Here is a 22,453-nt window from a genome sequence, read left to right as displayed (position 1 = left end):
GCGGCCGGACGCCAACACGCCCCCTGGGGGGGCAGCACCGCCTCCGGCCCCGCCCGCGTGCGCCGCGGCGCCCAGTCCTCGGACCGCAGCCCCGCTTCCCTCACGGCGCCGCGGGGCCGCTCGCGCTCCCGCCCACGGGTGGGGCTTCGGCGACCTCTGCGGACAGGTCCGCAACGCCCGAGAGGACGGTCGCGCGCCCGCAGGACTGAGCAGGGCACCTACTGGACTCGGGCCGCGTCGCCCCCGGGAGCCGGCAGCTCCTCGCACGCCCGCTTCAGGGCCGCGACCTCGGCTTCCAGGGCGCGCACCGCCGCCCGCTCGGCGGCCATAGCGCGTCGCCAGCGGAGGCGGCCTGACCGCCGCGCGCCCGCCGGCGCTTCAAGCGTCGCGCGCTCGGGGCGGGACCATCCCAGGAACTCAGCGGGGGGGGGGCGAGGGAGGGTGCGCGACGCCTGTGCGACGACCCAAGCCCGCAAACTGTCCCGGGCACCCTGCCGCCCCGCAGGCGGCCACAGCCGTTCCCCCGCAGCCCCTGCGCTGGGAGAGAGTCGGTTCGCTCCGCCCGAAGCCCTAGGTCAGGGCGGCCCTCCCGGCTCTGGTGGAGTTTGGAGCAGCCCAACCGCGGGCGTGGCTGAAGAGTAGCTTCCGGGACCGTGGGACGGGGAGCGTCTCATTTTTTTCTTCCGCTCTCTCACTTCCGCCGACCCAGTCCCGGCGTGGATAAACAGGCGATAACCCTCTTAAGAAAGAACCATGGAGTTATATTGGAGTCTTCAGGACGTTGAGGGAAGGGTGGCGGAGGCATCGCGGCATCCCAGACGACGGGAAGCGAAATAAGCTCTAGGGAACTGAATATGGTACGGGAACCTTAGGAGGCTGAGTTGGAAATCGGGTAGGAAGGAATAGAGACTCCGCCTCGTGGGGCACGTGACCAGAAGTTAGGCGCCTGGGGGCTGCGCGTGGAAGAAGGCGTGCCAAGGGGTCAGTTTGGGCCCCGGAAAGTGCCCGGCCGCTTGGCCTCTCCTGTTCCTTCTCGCTTGGCGGTCCTCGGGGCAAGGAGGCCGCAGTGGGTAGGTTGGGGGCAGGGGAGCCTTCTGTCTAGAACGCCAGCCGTACCTCGGCCTCTGGCGCTGTTTGGGGGTCTAGAGTGGGGGAGTCGGCCAGCTCTTCGGAAAAGGCGGGGTGTGGCCGCTGAGCGCCTGTGGGTGCTACGGCGGTTAGAGATCTCATAGGACCTCAAGTCTCCGAACCTCTCGAAGTTTTCCCGAGACCCTTCTAATCCAACAGCCTTCCTAGTATAGTTATGCATTACAGGCTCTGAAAGCAGACCTGGTTTGTAATTCTGGCTTCACTAATTCTCTGAATGGCATTGGGAATGTGACTTAATCTCTCCTCATCTGAAAAATAAGGTGCACGCAAACTACGTCATACAGCGCTGGCACAGAGTTAAAAAAAAGTCGTATTAGCTGTGGTATCAGTTGCTCTCTCTTGTGACACAGTATTGTAATTGCATCCTTTGCTTCTCACTGACTGTGAGGGACACCAGGATTGAGCTCTGTCTCTTACCCTTTAGCATATTGACCTGCCACATCTCATTTCTTTCAACACTTGTTAAAGTGAATAAAGGAATTATAAATGAATATAAGAAAAATGCCTAACAACGTGGAGAAGTAAATGAGGGGTGGGGTATAATATTGAGCTCATTTGAGGGGAAGCATCTCCTTGTACCTGTGTGTCTGTGCAGAAGTGCTGTTCCAGAGTGGCTTCATGGGGAAAGTGGATGTAGGGTTTGACCAGAATCTCCAGGGATAAAATTTAGAAACACTATAATAGTGAAAGTTTAGGTAACCAATTTGTCATCAAAGGTTCAGGGTGAGTTGGGGTTTTTTCTTAATTAGGTTTGAAAGAACTAATGGAAAAAACTCTTCTCTGTAGATAGAAAATTGGTTTTCCTACCAGAACACACTGAGTGTATGCCCAGCCTTTATGAAAGCCAACAGAGAAACAAAGCGCCTTTTTGTGGGTGGCCTTGGCCAGAGCATTTCTGAGGTGGACCTACAAAATCAGTTTAGCAGATTTGGAGAAGTTTCTGATGTGGAGATCATCACTCGGAAAGATGACCAAGGTAAATTTATAGTCTTTCCTGGATAGTTAAAGGCAGACCTACCTCAAGTTAGTTATCACAAAATAAAGGAACCACCGAGATGAATGTTAGCCCCTGTGTATAATTGTAAAACACTGTCCTATATACCCCAAGCCATGCCCTGGAGGTATGATGTATGATGTGGAACTTGTCCAGAATTACATTCCTGAGATCAGAAATATTCTAAATTCTAAAGCATCAGATTTCTGAAACATGTAACTTTCAGTTTTCAGAGCTAACGTTCTAATACTCATTAAATGTCTTATTAAGTAGAATGTCACTAACATAATCATAGCATATTACATAATAACACAATCAACTGACCACTTGACATTTTTTCTTATTCATTTTTTTTAGGATATTTTGATAATCATACTTAGAAAACTGCAATTTTTGAGTCCAGTGAAAAATAAAGTTTTTCAACTTTAGAAACTTAATCATTTTTATATTGTTCTCTGGATAGGAGTTTAAATAAATTTATTTTTCTGTTTTTTAGGAAACCCACAGAAAGTCTTTGCATATATCAACATCAGAGTAGCAGAAACAGACCTGAAAAAATGTAAGATGTTTTCTATATGTTTATGTCACTGCGTAACATCGAATAACTTTGTTCTAAATCTGAACTTTAACAGCCACTTTTTAAGTCATCCGGAGGGACAACTATGACCAAGAAAATTCCAGTATCCTGTAACTCAGCAGGTTTAGTTTCATACCATTTGGCATCAGCAGACATGTGGTAGCACATTTTCATGGGTTTGCTAAACAATGGTATTCTAAAATATTTTGGACAAGAAACAAAACTTTCATAGAAATTGCCTGTTACACATATCCCACTGGATACCCCTCCTTCTCCAGCGTGTTCATTTCTCAGGGAGGGTATCTTCTTGTCATTAAGGCCATATTCTTGGAATTAAAAAATGTCTATCAAGAAGTTTAGTAAAGCTGAGGGCAAACTGTGGTCTTCATTGAAGAAGAAGGGAAATAATCCATACTGCCACTGATGCAGAAATGTGTTCTAGTTATTTGGAAGCTGAAAAGTCAAGAGGTACTGCTAATAGAGAAAGAGGGCCATCACCCTTGCATTTCATTTTATTTGAAAAAACTCTATTCTGTTGTTCAGTGAGGAAGTAGATATAACAAGTTGTGGTTAAGAACACAGCGGCTCTGATGTGTGACCTTTAGCAAGTTAATTAAACTTCTAAGCTCCAGTTTGCTTATCTGATGTATAACAAATATATGGCTTGCCTCAATATTACTGTGAAGATCAAATTGAATAGTACCTTTGTATTTAAAATAGTGCCTACCAATACAGTCTTCTCTCTGATGGTGGTTATTATTAATGAACCTGATAGAAAATATTGAGAAAAATCAACCACTGGAGCATAGCCGTTCAAGCACAGTTCAGTCACTTGCAGCTAATTTGTTTGGAAATTACACAGTAGTAACTAGTATGAGGTGATAAATAAAAGTGAGGTGCTACAGAATTCCAAAGTGTCTTCTGATTTCCCTTACGAAAATTACATTAACATTTTATAGTTTTAGTGTGGGGAAATGTTAAATATCAGTCATTCACCAGAGGTTTCTGATTACTTTATAAACACATAACACTAATTTTGCTTTATAGTTTACACAGTTGACTCATTCATATCTTCCAGTCTCACTGGTAGGTATGGAATGTAAGTGCTCCACTCTTAAGTGGTTAAGGTGAGACCAGGATCTAGGCCTTTTCACTCCTTAGTCTGTTTTCTCTGCATCTCTTCATGATTGACAAGTGTGCTTTCCTTGGGATTAAATAATTAGAAAAAGCACATCCTGAAATGTATTTTTGCATTGCGATGTAATTGGGTAATAATTCTTTACTCTATAGGTATGTCTGTTTTAAATAATACAAAATGGAAAGGTGGAACACTACAAATCCAATTAGCAAAAGAAAGTTTTTTGCACAGGTAAGATTTGCTCTTTGTGAATTTAAACAGTATTTTTTATTTTGTAAATGATTTTGTATATTCACTTAATTGATTTGAAACTATCGAATAATGTATTCATTATGGTATTAGCAGATTCAGACATCTCAGCTGTGACTCCTCACAACCCCTGACTCCACCAATAAAGATAATGCAGTGCATTTACATATGTATATTTTAAGCTATAAAAATATTTGCCTATGTTATCTTTTTTAAAACAACCTTTTGTGGTGATATAGATCGTCCCTATTTTTTGTAACGACTATTTAGTACTATTTTGGAAAATTGCTATACCACAGTGTAGTTGGCCACCCCTCACTGATGGACATTTAGATTTTCCACCTTTTCATGATAATAGATGACCCTTGAGCATGGCTCCTGCATAATTCAAGACTTCCTCTGGGGTGTGGGGCTGCCAGAAGAGTTGCTTTGTCATTTAGTTATATACGCTTGAAAATTTAATTGGCACCACTAAATTGCTTATGTCATTTTTGACTGTTAATGCTAGTGTCATACAAAGATAAAGGTAATAGGAAATCCATTTGTGAGAGGCATAAGATTAATTAGCTAAGTGATTAAGAACAAGGCATTGTAACAACTGTTTGAGTGTTTTAAGATTCTGAAGGCATTCTTGGGGAGGAAAGATTGTGTAAGTTTGGGAACTTTCAAAAGAGGAAACGTTTTAGGAACATACAGCTGGAGCGACCAATGTTGATAAGATTGTTCTAGATCAAGAAAAAGGAGTTTAAGGCAAGTGGTAAGCAGGAGGCATGTTTTTAGGGAGTGGTCTGGTGCGACAGGTGAGAATTGGATATTATTCTTCAGCTGGGAACATCTGTGAACAGTATAGTGATGAGGCTTTTATTCAGTAGCACTTCAGTCCCTACTATGTATAGGAGCTGGTGCCCCAGTCCTGAGCAGGGTGGGAACACAGTGCCACTGCCTTGAAGTGCCTGCAGGTGTGCCTTAGGAGCATAAACCTAAGAGTTCTGGAAGGTGGAATGTTGGGAAACAGACCAGAGGCAGAGAGCGATGGTCGATCAGCTCAGTGGTTCAGGCCTAGATGAGGCGGGGAGTTTGAATCAGCATTCTCTTCATTGGTGAGGCTAGAAACAGGACGTGGCAGACGGGGCTCTGAGACACCTGTTCCTCGTGAAGAAGAGGGAAAGGTTGGGAGGGATAAAGTGCCAGGAGTGCTCAAGCTGAAGGAAAATTGAGAGTCCCTATAATGAACACTGTAAAGTTAAATAGCATTATATTGTTTTTAAAAGTTAAATAATAAAACAAGCACCGTTAACAGCATGGTTGGTTTATTTATTCTATCCTTGATTCAGATTGGCCCGAGAGAGAGAAGAAGCCAAAGCAAAGAAGGAAAGATCAACAGTAGGCAACAGCAGCTTGTCAGAGAGGATGGGGATGGTGGACTTCCCTGGGAAAGCTGTGCCAGGGACAGAAGTACCCGGGCACAAAGTGAGTCTCTCCTGGTAGCCAGACTAGCCCAGGAGCCTAATCCTGGGACCACCTGACTGGGTATCATGTCTAAAGCAGTTATTTTTAGCATAGGTAATACTTTTAACATAATGCTTTATGGTTTTGAAAGTGCTTTCACAACTCTTGGGTAAGCACATTTCTCCTTCATTTTACAGGAACAAAAATCAAAACAAGTGGAGCCAGGTCTCCAGTGTCCGTATTTGGCATTGTGTGCTACCACCTAACGTCTGGTCTCCCTCCATCACCATGTATCTCACCCCTGCGCCCTTCAATCCTCCCCCCGGCAGCCTTCGTACTGTTGTCCATGTCTGTGAGCTTGTTTGTTCTGTTTGTCGCTTCACTTTTATGTCCTGTATGTGAGTGAAGTCACACGTTCCCCATCTGTCAGTGTGGTCCCACGTGGCAGTATTCATCCTTCCTTATGCTTGAGGAGTATTCCATTGCATGTATGTATCAGGTCTTTGTCGGTCATCCATCAAAGGACACTGTACTTAGGTTGTTTCTGTGTCTCAGCCACCTTGAATAATGCTGCAGTGAGCACAGGGGTACATACATCTTTACAGACACATTTTCAAACTTTCGGGTAGACATTCAGAAGAGGGATTGTAGGATCATAAGGTAGCTCTATTTCTAATGTTTTGAGGAACCTCCATGCTGTTTTCCATAGTGGCTGTACCAGTTTACATTCCTACCAGCAGTGTGCAAGGGTTCCCTTTTCTCCACAATACTTGTTATTACTTCTCTTGTTGATAATAGCCACTCTTACAGGTGTGGGGTTATACCTCGTTGTAGCTTTGATTTGCATTTCCCTAATAGCTAGTGAAGTTGAGCATCTTTTCATAAATCTGTTGGCCATTTGTATGTCTTGGGAAAAGTGCCTGCTCAGGTCCGCTGCCGATTTCTTAATTGTTTTGTTGTTGTTGAGTTGTATGAGTTCATTTATATTTTGGATATGAACCCCTTATCAGAGATATTGTTTTTAAATATGTTCTCTCCATCCATTGGTTGCCTTTTGTTAATTGTATTTTGCTGTGCAGAAGCTTTTTAGTTTGATATAGTTCCATTCATTCATTTTTACTTTTACTTCCCTTGCCTTTCGGGTCACATTCTGAGACCAAGGTCCATAAGTTTAGTGCCTATTTTTTTTTCTATGTTATTTATTGTTTTGGATCTTACATTTAGGTCTTTGATTCTTTTGCATCTGATTTTCCCAATTTTCCCAGCGCCTTTTATTGAAGAGGCTTCCTTTTCTCCATTGTGTTTTTGGCTATTTTGTCGAAAGTTATTTGCCCATATGCATGTGGATTCATTTCTGGGTTCTCAGTTCTGTTCCATTGGCCTGTGTGTCTGGGTTTTGCCAATGTTTGATTATTGCCGCTTTATAGTGTAACTTGAAGTCAGTGAGTGTGGTACTGCCAGCTTTGTCCTGCTTTCTCAGGATTGCTTTGGCTATTCCCAGACTTTATGGTTTCATAAATATTTGATGATATTTTTTTTTGAGGGTACGTTTATTAAAGCTGGGGTCAGTGAAACAAGAGAGGGCTTAGGATAGAAGAAGCAACAGGAGAGAGCCTAGCCGGGGCGACTTTGGCTCCCTAGAAATGTTATAGGAAAGAAACTGAGGCAGGGCTGCTTTAGCTGAGAAGTTCGAGAAGCAGAGGCTTTGGAAACTGGTTCCGGGGTTAGCCAGGAAACACCTGCCACTGCCCATTGTTCCCCTGGTTGCAAGTCTTCTGAGGTCCCTTAGAGTTTAGAGATGCCTGCCTGTGGGGGAAGAAGAGAGGGAAGGGAGAGTTTGCCTTGATGATTTTTTGGTTCTATTTCTTTGGAAAATGCCACTGGGATTTTGATGGGGATTGCATTAAATCTGTATACTGCTTTAGGTAATGGGGCTGCTACAGATATTCCATATCTTCACATTCCTTTGTATCTTCTTTAATTTCTTTCACCAATGTTTTATAGTTTGCCATTCCTTCACTTCCTTTGTTGTTGTTTTTTTGTTTTTAATTTTAAGTATGTCTTTATTGATTTCAGAGAGAGGAAGGGAAAGGGAGAGAGATAGAAACATCAATGATGAGAGTCACTGATTAGCTGCCTCCTGCACTCCCCCACTGGGGATCGAGCCAGCAACCTGGGCACGTACCCTGACTGGGAATCGAACCGCGATCTCCTGGATCCTAGATCAATGCTTAACTGCTGAGCCATGCCGGCCCGGCCTTCCTTTGTTAAGTTTATTCCTAGGTATTCTATTTTTTGTAAATTCAAGTGGATTTTTTTTTTCTTTTAATGATATTTCATTGTTAGTATACAGGAACACAGTTGAGTTTTCTACATTGATTTAATATCCTGCAACTTTACTGTACTGTTATTTTTTATTGTTTCTAATAGTCTTTTGGTGGAGTTTTTAGAGTTATCTTTATACAGAATCATGGCTTTCTCTTTCCTATTGCTCTGGCGAGGACTTCCAGTACTATGTTGAGTAAGAGTGGTGAGAGTGGACATACTCGTATTGTTCCTGATCTTAAAAAAAAAGCTTTTAGTTTCGCCATTGAGCATGATGTTAGCTGAGGGATTTGGCCTTTATTTTACCGAGGTACTTCCTTCTCTACCCATTTTATTGAGTGTATTACTCATAAGTGGATGCTGTATCTCTCAGGTGCTTTTTTCCGCTTCTGTTGTATGATCGTGGGACTTTTTGTCCTTCATTTTATTACTGTGTATCACATTGGTCATTTGTGTATGTTGAACCATCCTGTGGCCCTGCAGTGAATCCCACTTGATTATGATGTATTATTTTTGTAATGTATTGTATTCAATTTGCTAGTATCTTCTTTAGGATTTTTGCATCTGCAGTCATCAGAAATACTGGGTTGTAGCTTTCTTTTTTTGTGGTGTCCGTGCAGGTGTTGGTATCAGGTTTTTGCCTCATAAAATGTGTTAGGAAATATTAGCTCTTTTTCAGTTTTTTGGAAGAGTTTGAGAAGGATAGGCATCAAGTCTCTGAATGTTTGGTAGAATTCACTAGTGAAGACATCTGGTCCTGGACTTTTATTTTTGAGGGGGTTTTTGATGACTTTCAGTTTCCTTTCTGTTGATCTATTTAGTTTTTCCAATCCTTCTTGATCAGTCTGGGAAGGTTATATATATTTCTAAGAACTTGTGCATTTCTTGTATGTTATTGAATTTGGTGACGTATAGCCTATAATCCATTGTACTTTGTGTCCATTGTAACTTTTCCACTTTCATTTCTGATTTTGTTTGTCTTCTCTGTTTTTATTTTAGTGTGCCTAGCCAGAGTTTTGTCAATTTTATATATTTTTTTTAACAACCAGCTCTTTCTTGCATTAATTTTTTTCTGTTGTTTTTTTAATTCTCTTATTTTATTTAATTTTGCTCTAATTTTTATTATTTCCTTTCTTTTGCTGACTTTGGACTTTGTTCTTCTTTTCTACTTCTTTACAGAGAAATGTTAGGTCGTTTATTTGAGATTTTTCTTGTATATTTAGGTGGGCGTAATGTTATAAAGTTGCCTTTTATTACTGCTTTTGCTCCATCCTCAAAATTTTGATATGTCATGTTGTCATTATCATTTGTTTCTGTATATCTTTTGCTCTCTTATTTATTTACTCTTTGACTCCATGGTGGTTTCGTAGCATGCTGTTTAATCTTCACATATTTGTGGTTTTCCCAGCATTCTTTTTCCAGTTGATTTCCAGTTTCAAAGCATTATGGTTGGTGAATATGCTTGGTATGATTTCAATTTTATTAAATTTGTTTAGGCTAGTTTTGTGCCCCTACATATAGACTATCCTTGAGAATGTTCCGTGTGCACTAGAGAAGAGTGTGTAGTCTGGTATTTAATGTGAGAGCTCTGTAAGTATCAGTCATGTCCATTTGATCTAATGTGTCATTTAAGGCTGTATTTCTTTATTGATTTTCTGTTTGGATGGTCTATGCATTGCTTTCAGTGGGTATTTATGTTCTATGCTATACTTGTATTTTTGTCAGTTTCTCGTTCTATTTCTGTTAATTGCTTTATATATTTTGATACTCCTAGGTTGGGTGCTTATATGTTGGTAAGTGTTCTGTCTTCTTGATGTATTGCCTCCTTTATCATTATAAAATGCCCATCATTGTCTCTTGTTGCCTGTTTTATCTTGAAATTTACTCTGTCTGTTTTGACTGTGGCTACACCAGCTTTCCTTGAATACCGCTTGCCTGGAGTTATCTTCCTCCACCCCTTCACTGTGATTGTCTTTGTAGCTGAGGTGTGTCTCCTGAAGGCAGCAAATAGTTGAGTTTTGTTTTTTAATCTATCTAGCAACTCTGTGTCATTTTATTGGTGAGTTCAGTCCATTTACATTTAGGATGATTACTGATGTATGAGAATGTCCTATAGCCATTTTATTTTTTGTTTTTGACAGCTCTGTGTCTTCACTGTTTCTTTTCCCTTATGTTTCTGTCTGTTATTTTAGTTTGTTGGTGTTCTATGATTTTTTTCCTCTGTTTTCTTTTTCTTATGTTATGTATCTCTGTTCTAGATTTTTGTTTGGTTACCATTAGGTTTATGCAAAAAATGTTTCATTTGTACATTTTTTTTCTTGTGATTGCACCTTATCTTCATTCACCTTGCAAGTTCAGTCCTTTTCTTCTCCCCTTTTATGTTTTTGTTGTCACAAATTATCCCGTTTTATGCTCTGTGTTCATTTCCAATTGTAGTAGCTGTTTGTCTTGTTAATTTTATTATTTTAATCCTTACCTGAGGATATGTTTTTATTGACTTTAGAGAGAGAGGAAGGGAAAGGGAGAGAGAGAGAAAAACATACATGTGAGAAACATCAGTTGGTTGCTTCCCATACACACCCTGACCCAGGGATCAAACCCACAACTTGGGTATGTGCCCTGACTGACTGGGAATCGAACCCTGTGATTTTTCAGTGCGCAGGAATGCTCCAACCAGCTGATCCACATTAGCCAGGGCTTGTCTTGTTTATTTTTAAATGCTTTTATCTCCCTTAACCTTTATGTTATATTTAAATGTTTAATACCTTATTCTGAACAAGAGTTACAATTTCCCCGCTTCTGTTAATCTTTTTGTATCCTTTTGTCTTTGTTTCAAGTTGAAGACTACCTTTCAGCATTTCTTGTAATGCAGGTCTTGTTGTGGGTAATTCCCTCAGCTTTTGTTTGTCCAGAAAAGCCTTATTTCTCTTTTATATGTAAAGGATAACTTTGCTGGATATATTATGTCGTGATGTCTCTCTTTACATATTTTGAATATTTGATTCATTCCATTCTCTCCCAGCTCATAGAGTTGCTGCTGAAAAATCTGATGGTAATTTAATAGGGTTTATTTCATAGGTTACTGTCGTCTTTACCCTGGCAGCCTTGAGGATTTTTTCTTTTCATTAATTTTTGACAGCTTTTTTTTTTTTTAATTTTTAAAATTGATTTTAGAGAGAGTAGGGGAGAGAGAAAGAGAGAGAAACATTGATGTGAGAGAGAAACATCAATTGGTCGTCTCCTGTAGGCACCCTGATCGGGTATCGAACTGGCAACCTGGGTATGTGCCCTGACTGATAATCAAACCCACGACCTTTTGGTGTATGGGACAACATTCCAACCAACTGAGCCACACCAGCCAGGGCAATTTTTGACAGCTTTAATATAATGTGCCTTCCAGAAGGCCTTTTGGGGTTGAGATAATTAGGTGTTCTGTATGCTTCTTAGGTCAAGTGTCCAGTGCTTTCCATAGGTATGAAAAGTTGTCATCAATTTTTTGTTTGAATAAGCTCTCTGTTCCTTTCTCTCTCTCTGGTATACCCATTGTTCTTTTTTGTTTTGTTCTTTTTACATATCTTTATTGATTTCAGAGAGAGGGAGGGAGAGAGAGAGAGAGAGAGAGAGAGAGAGAGAGGTAGAAACATCAATGATGAGAGTTATTGATTGGCTGCCTCCTGCACACCCCCTGCTGGGGATCAAGCCCACAACCAGGGCATGTGCCCTGACCAGGAATCGAACCCCGATCGCTTGGATCCTAGGCCTATGCTCAACTGCTGAGACACGCCCAGCTGGGCCCCAGTGTTCTTATATTGCTCTCTAATGGAGTCAGATAGTTTTTGTGGAGTTCTTTAATGTTTTTACTCTCAATTCTCTCTTCTTCCCTGAGTCATTTCTGGATTTCTGTCTACAGTGTCACTGCTACTTTCCACCGTCCAGCCTGCTCTCTCTTCTGTGTTTGCTGTTCTTGCCTCATCTCTTCCTGAGCACTGAGGATTTCTGTTTGGTTCTTGTTTAAAGTTTCAGTTTATTTGGTAAAGTACTCCTTTGTTTTTTTAATTTGCTTCTGTCTTATTGAGTTTTTCTAGAACTGTGATCTTGAATTCTCTGTCATTTTAATCATTGTCTTCCATATCTTTTAACTTTATTTTCTGGATATCTTTTGTTTTCTTTCTGAACTCCTTTGCTACCTTGGTTATTTATTGTGCTTGATGCATTATTTGGGCATTTGCTGGAATTTAATCTCTCTCCTTTTTTTGGGTGTTTGACTCTTTATTGTTTAGCACAGTGATTTTCAACCTTTTTCATCTCATGGCACATAAATAATTATTAAACTTCTGTGGCACACCAAAATATATATTTTTTTGCCAATCTGACCCAAAAAAAGGTATAATTTTGATTGATTTAACAAAAAATAATAATAGTAATTACCTACACTTTTTGCTCCAAAGTGACTTTTTAAAAAATCAGGTGCCTATACTTGCGTATAAGGATTTCTCATACCAAGAATTAACCAATCAGACAGAAGATGACCAATTATGCGACATGACCAATAAGTTACAACTCTATTATATGACCTATATATTAATGGTTTAAGACAGGGCATTCACACCAGATGGCTGTTGTTGTGTTGGCTGTTACCATTTTTTTTATTTGACAGTCTATGGGAAAAGAGGTCAGTACCCCTGACTAAATGGTCAGGTACTGCATGTTTTAAATTCTTAGAGCTCACCAGTTGAAAATCACTGGCTTAGCATATTGATAAACTGAAGTCTTTCTTTTGTTTACCAGTAGGTGGCACTGAAGCACAAATTTTTGTTTTTTCTTACCTGCACTTCTGGGGCTTCCTTGATTTCTATGGGTTAGTGTCTCCTCATTCATGGAAATTGCCCCTTATCCTCCAAGGAGGTGGGATCCTTTTTATGACCCAGTCTCTTCAGTCTCAGGGCACCACTCCCGTGGTGGTGCATGGCAGGCTGTGGGTCTCCTGTTCCGTTCCTCCCAGCATCACTCCCCTGTATTCAGAAGCTGCGAGCCACACTGCTGTCTCAGGTGTCTCAGCTGCCTCCACCAGGCTCCACTGTGATGGGCGGGCGAGGAGAAGGGGCTTCACAAGTCTGAGGCTCTGTTCTTTCTAGTGAGTTAAGTCGTAATGTGTACAGGCCGTTTAGATTTTGAATGTTGCTTTCGCCTGTTCATGATCTGCCCAGGGAAGGTTTTAATGCTGGGTGGGCCACAGGAGTTGGGGGGAAGGGTTTCTGTGACTGCTGCTTTCCTTTTCTGGTGTTGCAGTCCTTTGTACTGCTTCTCTGACCATGACCCTGGGCTCAGCCTCAGTTTGTACCACCTGTCCAGGCCCATTGCTGCCTCTGTCCCTCAATTCTGTCCAGTAGTAGTGTCGCCCTGACTCTTCATTGCTGTCATGTCCATTTGTCTGCAGTAAGCCCCAGATTGTATCTGCTGCTCCTACCTGTCCTCCTCCCGTCTTTCCTTTTCCCCTGCTCACTCTGATATGCCTACCTTTAGATGTCTCAATGCATGGATCCCTCAGAGGTATTTGTGTGTTGAACAGGGAATCCTGTTTTGAATTACGGCTGTCTGATTTCTTATAACTTCATGGGAGGTTCCTCTCTTGCTGCCATGCTCCTGGTGTCACTAACAACTGATGTTTCTTGTGCAGCATCCCACACGGTTTATATGGGATCATTGCATCAATTTTCCTTCTTTTGTGTTTCTTTCTTTACATAATTTTTTTGAGAACTCGTGTTTTAATATTAGAAATCTAAACCCAACAGTAATCATAGCTGACTGTGAGTTTAATTATTTAAAAAGTTATATTTGTGGCCCTGGCTAGGTGGCTCAGTTGGTTAGAGTATCATCCCATACCCCAAAAGGTTGCAGGTTCGAGTCCTGGTCAGGGGAATATACTTAGGTTGCGGGTTTGGTCTCCAGTTGGGGTGGGTGTAGGAGGCAATTGATCCATGTTTCCCTTTCCCTCTCTCTTTCTTTTTCTCTCTCTCTCTGCCTCCCTCCCTCCCTCCCCTTCCCCATCTCTAAAACCAATAAACATATCCTTGGGTGAGGATTTAAGAAAGCTATATTTGTGAAATGTAGTTAATCTTTTTCATTTGTGACATAGTAAATTCATTTTTCTTTATCTTTTAGAATTGGGTTGTGAGTAAATTTGGAAGAGTCTTACCTGTTCTTCATCTGAAAAATCAACATAAACGTAAAATATCCTTTGCAATTGGGTTTGCAGAGAAATTGTTATTTAGCACAGTTTTGGTAATTGCAAAAGTTTACTTCCTACCTTTAGAATTTCACTGCCTCTGTCAGGAAGTCTTTAGATGTTTATTTAACAGTTTTATGTTCCCAAGTTCTAGGCTAGGAAAGACCTTACTGCCACATGCAAGGAACAGTTAAGAGAATAATTAGAGAATGTAGTGGGATTTTGTATAAATAAGTGATACAAATGATGACTCAAACAAGCCTTTTCACTTACTAATTTATATGCCCTTCCTATCATTCGACATGGGTTCAAAGCCATTGCTGAAAGATCTAATGTAGGGCAAAGGAACATGGGGCCATTGCTAAAGAAGGCTTTGGAGGAAGTAGAGTGGGTTTCACATTACTAGAAAAGTGAAAGGAAGGAGTCCAGGAAAGAGGAAAATAGTAGATTGGAATATGTAGAAAGCATGAGAATGATGGGTGGAAAAATAGTGTGGGACCCAGAATGAGCAAATTCAGATGCCTGTTCCTTTGAGGAAATGAGGTCAGATTGTTAAGATTGAATTCCTAGTGTCATGAACTTCTGGGCAGAGGGTGCAACTTGTGTATCTTTTGCTCTTATAGTGTGAGTCAGTTAGGGAAGCAGAAGCAGTTCCAAGTGTTTCAAATAGAGGGGATGTAGTACATCCAGTGTGTTTAAAAGGTGCTGGAGGAGCTGGAAGCTGATAGGTTGCTCAGAGATTACTAACTGCAGCAAACTGCTACCACCTTGGGGTTAGAGAAGCAGAAAGGTGTGTCCTCATTGCTTATGGCCCCTGTGCTACTGGGGCCACTGGAGCCCTCCCTGCCAGTGGCACTAAGATCAGAGAAATAGTGACTCCTTTCTTCCTCTTTCCCTTCTGGCTTCCTACCAATGGCAGCCACTAACAGCAAAGAGGAGGGTATTGAAGAGAAGTGTGGAGCTGAGAGCCCATGGACACTTTTTGGAAGACCTCACATATTTGGCATGTATTCAGTAGTTGCTAAATAAACAAAGAAACTTTCCAGGAGTGATAACTTAAAGCAACTTATTATTGCCTGTTTATTTATTAGGAAATCAACAAATGCCATGTGTCACCATAGCACATTGACATTAACTAGAATCCTTCTTGATAATGTTGGCACCAAAACATGCCCTGGTAAAGAGTTACTAGCTTTCTAATAAAGACCTACAAAATGCCCTGCAGTGTGTGAAGAGATGTAAACTGGAGGTTATTGAGCTAGGAGAGTTAGAGCTAGGATAGGCCAGTACTGAGAAAGCAGGAATGCCGAAAGAAAGACCCAAGGACATGGTGTAGCTGTGCCCCTTTGGGTATCCCTCTATGTTCTGCTTTACAGCATCAGCTCAGTGGGTGGATTTCTCAGGTTTACAGAACAGTCTTTGGGCCTCTGTGTCTAGAATATAATCTGAATTAGTTTGCTTTAATTTAGTCTCCATACAAGTAGATATTCTGCCAATTAATAGTGATGGTGCTTCATTATAAGTCTGAATAGAATGCTCAATACCAGAGAACCTGAGGTTGCCTAGTGAAGTCCTCATTTTGTTGGATAGGAAACTGAGGGTTAGATTAAACAGTATTGTGTAGTGAAGGCCTGGGGTGAGACAGGAGCAGGGCAGAGGAGTTAAGGGGAGGATGGGGGAACATCCTTAATACCCTAAACAATAAAAATAAATTTTTTAAAAAAGGTTAAACAGTACTCTTTTTGCTTCAGTAGATTGACAAGTTTTCCTAAAACCTAGTGCCTTTGTTTTGTTCCTTGACTTTTGGAAACATAAAATATGATCCATCAAAATACTGCCACAACTTAAAAAAAATAGGGGAGGATTTCACAAATGCTATTCCTATATCCAATCTCACTTGGGAATTGGAAGGAAGGAATGATCTTATGACTAAGAAACGGCGAGGAAAGCTTTCTGACCTTTTCAGCCCTCCCAAGAAGATGATAAAAGTGCAGAGGGACGAGAGTTGCCCTGTGTCTCTGGCTATAAGGTCAAGACCTAGTAGGGTAATAATGGAAAACCCACACTTAACACAGCAACAGACTGCACAAGAAATACCTAATGATCCCATTACTCTTAAATCACCCCATGTACCTGATTCGGATAGTCAGAAACTTAAAAGTATGTTTTTTCACACTTCTGATTTGCAAAATACTGGGAACAAAAATAGCACGTCTGATGATATCAATTCTGAAGATGAATTAAGACTAATGATCACAAGAGAGGGAAACTTAGAGAGAACTACATGGTCCTCAGTAAGTGAACCTGAATATGATCCCTCTGAAGTTGTAAGGGATGACTTCAAATCAGATGGCCACAAACTTTATTCTTCAACAGGTTTAGGCATCAAAAATAATGTCTCTTGTCTTGATAGTGAAGGTAATGTGGGAAGTGATTGCAGCTGTGATTCAGGAGATAGAGAGGATACCGCAATGAATAAAAACACTGGTGAGGTCAAAAAGAAGACAGAACTTTCACAAATGGAGAAGTCCATATACAGGAAAACTTTTTTGAAAAATAAAAAAACCTCTGAGCATTCTGATCATTGTATTAAAGTACAAAAGAGAAAAAACAATGTGGAGCTAGCCATCAGTCATAGAGTTAAGCATCTTAGTTGTAAGTCCCTGTCCAGCTCCAGCAGCAGTGAAGATGCTGATCCTGTGTCAGAGTCAGCGAAGCCTGAGGAAGATGAGTCTAAGGCCATGATGAAAAACTGTCTCCACAAGACTCTTACTTTAGCTGACTTGGGACATTTGGCTGGCAGTGACCTGAAGGTTCCAAAAGAAGGTACTGAGAGTGATGGCTGGGAAACCACCTCCAGGTGTGACAGAGACTCCAACAGCCACAGGACTTCTGGTGTCCTCCACAGAGGTCGACAGTGTATTTATCCTGAAGAGATTGTGGCTTCCCTTTTAGAAGGAGAACAAAACACCCCTGGAAAACAGAAACCAAAGGAAAACAACTTGAAGTTAAAAATCCAGGCATTCAAGGGAGTAGGCTGTCTCTACGGAAAGGAATCAGTGAAAAAATCCTTAAAAGAGAATGCTGCCTCTAGCAATATTAACAAAAATCAGAATTCCTTGAAACTTGAGGATCCCACTAGCATGTCCATGGAAAAGGGCTTCCCACATGGAAATGGCTCATCAAGCAAACTGACTCCTTTCCAGTGTGCAAAGAAAGCAGATGACCCAAACCATACTCAGCCTCAGAAGAAGCACTGTACTTTTGAGACCCAGAATCACAAAGTGGGGTCCCCTAGAAGTTCAGAAAAGGGAAATAGAAATCCCATTTCTAGTCTGTTGACAATAAAAGATAAGAAATCTGTAAGTCCTGGTGCAGAGGCCCCTGTGAGAGGTTCTGGTGAAGACTGTTGCCACAGGAGCACAAAGACAGGAGAGGACTCTGAAGAGAGGCCTGATCTACCCAGCCGCGTGGCACCAAAGGTCTCCTCCAGGAGGAACCCTCAAGGGAGTAAAACTGACTTCCCACTTTCTCTTAATAGTTCCTCAGATGGTAATGCTAAGGATAAGCATGCTGAAGATAATCAGAAGCGTTTGTCAGCCTTAGAGGCAAGGCAGAAAGCAAAAGACACACAAAAGAAGCTGGTTCACAATGCCCTGGCTAATTTGGTGCGTATATTTTCAGTCTGGTTTAACAAGAACTCTAAAGTTGCACCCTTTTCTTCCCATGAAGGCAGGGTGCCTCTTTGAGTCAGTATCTCAGCACCCACCAGTTTCATTGTTTTTGTCCTTGAGTTAGAAGCTTTTATTGCCATGTATATTTAAACTATTTATGAAAACCATTTTTAATTTGTTTTTATCTAGTTCTTTTCATAGTTTCCTTTCCTTTAGAAACTAGAACTGGTATAGTTAAGTAATGTCTCCTTATATATCCAAATTTACATATAAATCACCTCCCAAGTGATTTATATCTTGCCAAGTTTTACTATAATGAGCCTTTATACATTCCTTCAACAGTTGTTAAGTACCTATGAAGTTCTGGGCCATCATTGTAAGTACTAGATTTATGGAATGAGGTTGAGAATCACAGTCCCTGCCTCAGGTGGTTGTTGGCTTACAGTGTGATGTGCAGAAGGTAGCATTTGAGTTCCATGGGTTGAGAGAGAAGTATGCCCATGTGCCCTGGCAGCACCTGGGAGGCACCAGGTTGGTCAGAAGGAAGGGGGTAGGGGGTTTTTCAGCCTGAACTGAGTCTAATGAGAAGATTAGTATAAAGTGGTTGGGCAGAGGTAGAAGGGTGGGAAGGGAGAAAAGGCATTTCATGAAGAGGGAGCAATTTATACAAAAGAAAATGTGTGTGACTGAAATGCATAAAGTATGAGGTGGCAAGAAATAAGACTAGAGAGAGAAGTAGTGGTTACGAAGAGGCTATGGAGGTTGGACTTTATTAAGGCTGTGGAAAGAGTGAAGAACTTTAAGCAAAGGAATGAAGATTAGTTGTGTATATATTGGAACAGGAGTTGGCACACTACAGCTCACAGGCCATGCAGCGCACAGCCTCTGTTGGTAGAGCCTCCAAGCTAAGAATGGTTTTTACATTTTTAAAGCATTTAAAAGAAAAAAAGGACTGAAAGCACAAAGCCTAAAATAGTTACTCTCTAGCCCTTTACAGAAAAAGTTTGCCAAATTCAGTCTGGGAAATATTGTTCAGGCTGTGATGAACAGCAGATTGAATGAGGCAGATCTGGAACCAGGGACAGGCTCTGGGAGGTGCTGGGCCAGAATCAAGGCAGCAACAGTGGGGATAGATGTAAAAGATACCAAGAAGGTCCAATTGATGGTACTTGGTGATCAGCTGGATATGCAGAGAAAGGGATGTCGTAAGTTTCCGTCTTGGGAAAATAACTTGATGAAGGCTTCACTAGATAAGAAAAAGGGTGGGAAATAGACTTGGCAGAACATGGAGATGAGGGGTTATCTTAAGATACAACGCCTTTGATGACCACTCTAGGATGGCCCTCCAGAGGACAAGCCAACACACATCATCTTTGGTTCTGACAGTGAAAGTGAGACAGAAGAGATGTCCACTCGGGAGCAAAGTCGTCTGGTAGAGAAACCAGTAAAAGTAAGATTCAGGGTGTGTGTGGGCACTCCTCTATTTCTGCAGACCTATTTGCATACCAAGACCTGCACGCAACTGCCAGGCTCAACATAAACTCCTCCAGCAGCCAGTGAAAGCCAGCTCCCCAGGCCACCACACACAGACAACAGGGACCTTGGAGATTCTCTCCCACAGGAGCCTCACCTCCACATTATCTGCACAGCCGCATCAGTATAAGTGAGCTCCCGTAGAGCTGTTCTCACATGTATAGCACCTGTCCTTTCCCCCGGGTGGCCTCATTCTGGCTGCATTGGGAGCCTCTGCTTGGTCTGTAATGCTAAGTAGATATCACTGAGTCAGAGTTTCCATTCTAACCACCACCCACCCTTCCCTGGGAGATGCATCTGGTTTGTTGGTTCTCAAATGTGAGGGGAGATAATGTAATGAAGAAAACACTGGTGGCCTCTGTTGTTAATGCACGTTTCTGTCTCCATCTGTGTAACAGGAGCTCTCGGGTAGAGCATCTGGGAAGCTGTTTGACAGCAGCAGTGATGAGGAATCTGATCCTGAAGATGACAGTAATAGGTTCAGAATTAAACCTCAGTTTGAGGGTAGAGCTGGAAAGAAGGTTAGTCATGGCTGAAAGGATAAATCTTACGTGTCCTTCCTTACTCTTCAACATAGTCCTCATGTCTCGGCAAAGGCAAGAGGACTTCGCCCCCACCCCAGGGCCTTTTTTGGGAGTAAGTCCTCTGCAGTCGTTCTGACTGGCTCGTGGGTAGGGGAGCTTATGCAAACATTAATGGGAATTTCAGGGTGTGGGAGGGCACTTGGAGGGTCTTCTTTTGAAGTGATTTCTTGGGAATATGGCTATTGATTGTATGTCTGTTTTGTCTTTGTAGCTCATGGATTTGCAGTCTCACTTTGGCACTGATGACAGATTTCGCATGGACTCCCGGTTTCTAGAAAGCGACAGTGAGGAGGAACAGGAAGGTAAATGCCTCATTGTCCAAACAGTCCTAATGTCAGAGTTGGGACACCCTAGGAAGTCATCTAGTCTAGTTCTTGCTTAACACATGGAGAAACTCTACATCCCAAGACATTGAATTACAAAGCTTATAATCCAATGCTTAGCTTACTCAGTACTTCTTGAGTTCGTTTGTACATACTAATTTATTTAGAAAATTTAAATTACTTGAAGCTGCCAGAAAAGAGGAATAGAAAGCATCCACGAGAGGCACCATCTTCCTCTGCTCTGACTCTGGCATGAGGGAAAGATGAGGTCCCTGTCTGGCAGTAGAATTGGAGGTCCAGGTGAGGCCATGGGAGTTAAGTCACACTTGACTTTCTGAAAGAGAATATTCATCTTCCCTGTTGTGTGTGCCGGGTGCAGGTTTTTAAAAACTAACAGACTATTGAATGCCATTCTACTTGAATTCATCCTTAGTTGGGCATATCTAGCAGTAATGATGCTATCAGAAGCATCCAAATTCTACTTGTTTTTACTTCTTTTAGCATTTTTCATAGCAGTGGTCCTAAACTTTCTCTAGAAGACCTGCTCTCGTCCTTGAGTGAGCTCTGCTTCCTCTGCAGGCTCAGAGCTTCGTTCCTTACACCTCCTCTTTTCCTTTCCTCCTTGAGTTAATCTTAATACTGCATCTTAATCCCCCATTCATGCATCCCGCTACCCCCTTTCTCAGACTTCATCCTTCCCTTTCTTGTAGCTCCTTTCCTCTTTCTTCAGAGAAAGGTTTCATAGGTCCAAGAAGCCATTCCTTCAACCCTGCCAATTTTCGAGTTACCACTCCCATCTCTTTTTAGTTCGAAACCTGAAAAAAATAAATTACATGTGATGCAGAACCAGTTGACTATTTATTGAAAATGCAGCCTGATTTGAGCATCTCAGTTCTTTGAGGTGATTGTTATGTGTGCTGTGCATTTCCAGGAACCAGAGTTCAAAGATTAAACACTCTAGGTTCCATACCACTTACGTTTCAGAGCTTCTCACTCAGAATCCTGTGTTGAACATAGGAATGGACAGAACCTTGGAAATAGCCTGCATTTAAAAGCTGCATATAAAGGTTACTTTCTTAGCTTCTGCCACTTTGGTCTGTCTCCTTACAGCTCTTCTGTTATGTGTTCCCTCAAAAGCTGTGAATTATCAATTCACCAAATGTAATGGCATGTTCTCCAGCCTTGCCCTCTTCCGCCTGCCTGTAGCATTTGTCGCTGTTGACAATCCCTTCTTCAAGTGTGCTCCCCCCTTTGCTTTCTGTTATATTGTAAATTCCTGGTTTTCTTCTTTCCTTGCTTTCTGATTTTCCCTTTGCCTCCAGATGTAGGCTTTTCCCAAGATTCTGTTGCTTTAGCCTTCTCATATGGGTAATTTCCAGATGTGGATCATCTTTGATCCGGACTGTTGTGCTGAGTCCCGTTCATTCTTTTCTTGGTGCCTGATGGATATTTCTCCCAGGTATTCCTGGGCTGTGTTAAAATTCAAGTCCCAACTTCAGTCTTTCTCTCAGCTCCTACAGACCCTTCTGTTTCTGTTGATGGCACTTCCATTCTTAAGGCACTCAGACACAGAACCTCTGTCCTTATTTCTCTGTTTTATTTCTTCCCTACTTTTGAGGTTTAATTTTTTGGAATTGCAAAGACTGTCTTGCAAGGAAGCAGCACGATGAGCCTTCAGACCCTGGAGCCCTTCTGTGTTCTGCTGTTTAGCAGTCATTATTCGGTCAAAATGGAAATTGCCATTTTTGAAATCAAAAGTTGTGGAATATTAGTAATTTCATATGGTTCAATCTAATGCAGCATAAAACTTTTTTGTACTTTTTAAAATATATGTGTTCACTTTGTTTCCTGTACCTGCCATGCTCTCCTACCATCACTTTGTCTTTCCTTCTTACACTTCACCTGGTTTATAAAGCATTTCTTGGTTCATTTGAACCCTTAGAAACTTTTGAGACATCTCTGTAGAGAACTTTTTCAAATCAGTTTTTTGTTTTAGTTTCTGTTTCTTGGTTTATTATCCTGTGAAAAGTTGAAAGAGTCTTTAAGCTTAGACTTCTGTTGTGTTTCTATTTGTTATCCAAAGTAGCTGTTTAACTTTCTTCCCTAACATCTGTCTTTTTCTAGTAGTTGAGGATCACACCTTAGATCATTCCATGATGTCCTGTGCGTACAGGCCTGTGGCTCTCTTCCTGCAGTATTGCTTCCTGCGTCAAAGGCTGAAGCAGCCGTCTA

At 41.7% G+C, this 22,453-nt stretch overlaps 1 protein-coding gene across 4 annotated transcripts in view; it reads left to right on the top strand.

Moving 5' to 3' along the window:
• Positions 1–753: 753 nt before the first annotated feature.
• Positions 754–22,453, top strand: part of NOL8 (nucleolar protein 8) — a 38,874-nt gene continuing 17,174 nt past the window's right edge. The window contains exons 1-10 of one of the 4 annotated variants that reach the window (XM_081151310.1): positions 754–1,070; positions 1,936–2,125; positions 2,640–2,702; positions 4,011–4,089; positions 5,442–5,577; positions 14,044–14,112; positions 15,919–17,775; positions 19,118–19,231; positions 19,713–19,835; positions 20,110–20,200. In XM_081151310.1, the coding sequence (XP_081007436.1) occupies positions 1,987–2,125; positions 2,640–2,702; positions 4,011–4,089; positions 5,442–5,577; positions 14,044–14,112; positions 15,919–17,775; positions 19,118–19,231; positions 19,713–19,835; positions 20,110–20,200 (2,671 nt within the window). In that variant the 5' untranslated portion in view covers positions 754–1,070; positions 1,936–1,986. Of the gene's footprint in view, positions 1,071–1,935; positions 2,126–2,639; positions 2,703–4,010; positions 4,090–5,441; positions 5,578–14,043; positions 14,116–15,918; positions 17,776–19,117; positions 19,232–19,712; positions 19,836–20,109; positions 20,201–22,453 lie in introns of all 4 variants that reach the window. The other 3 variants (XM_081151312.1, XM_081151311.1, XM_081151313.1) reach the window with 3 other exon arrangements.

Source organism: Miniopterus schreibersii (genome assembly GCF_964146895.1).
Source record: "Miniopterus schreibersii genome assembly, chromosome: 11".
Taxonomy (NCBI): Eukaryota; Metazoa; Chordata; class Mammalia; order Chiroptera; family Miniopteridae; genus Miniopterus; species Miniopterus schreibersii.
The sequence above is the reverse complement of the archived record's forward strand: the minus strand, read 5'-3'. Positions and strand labels throughout refer to the sequence as shown.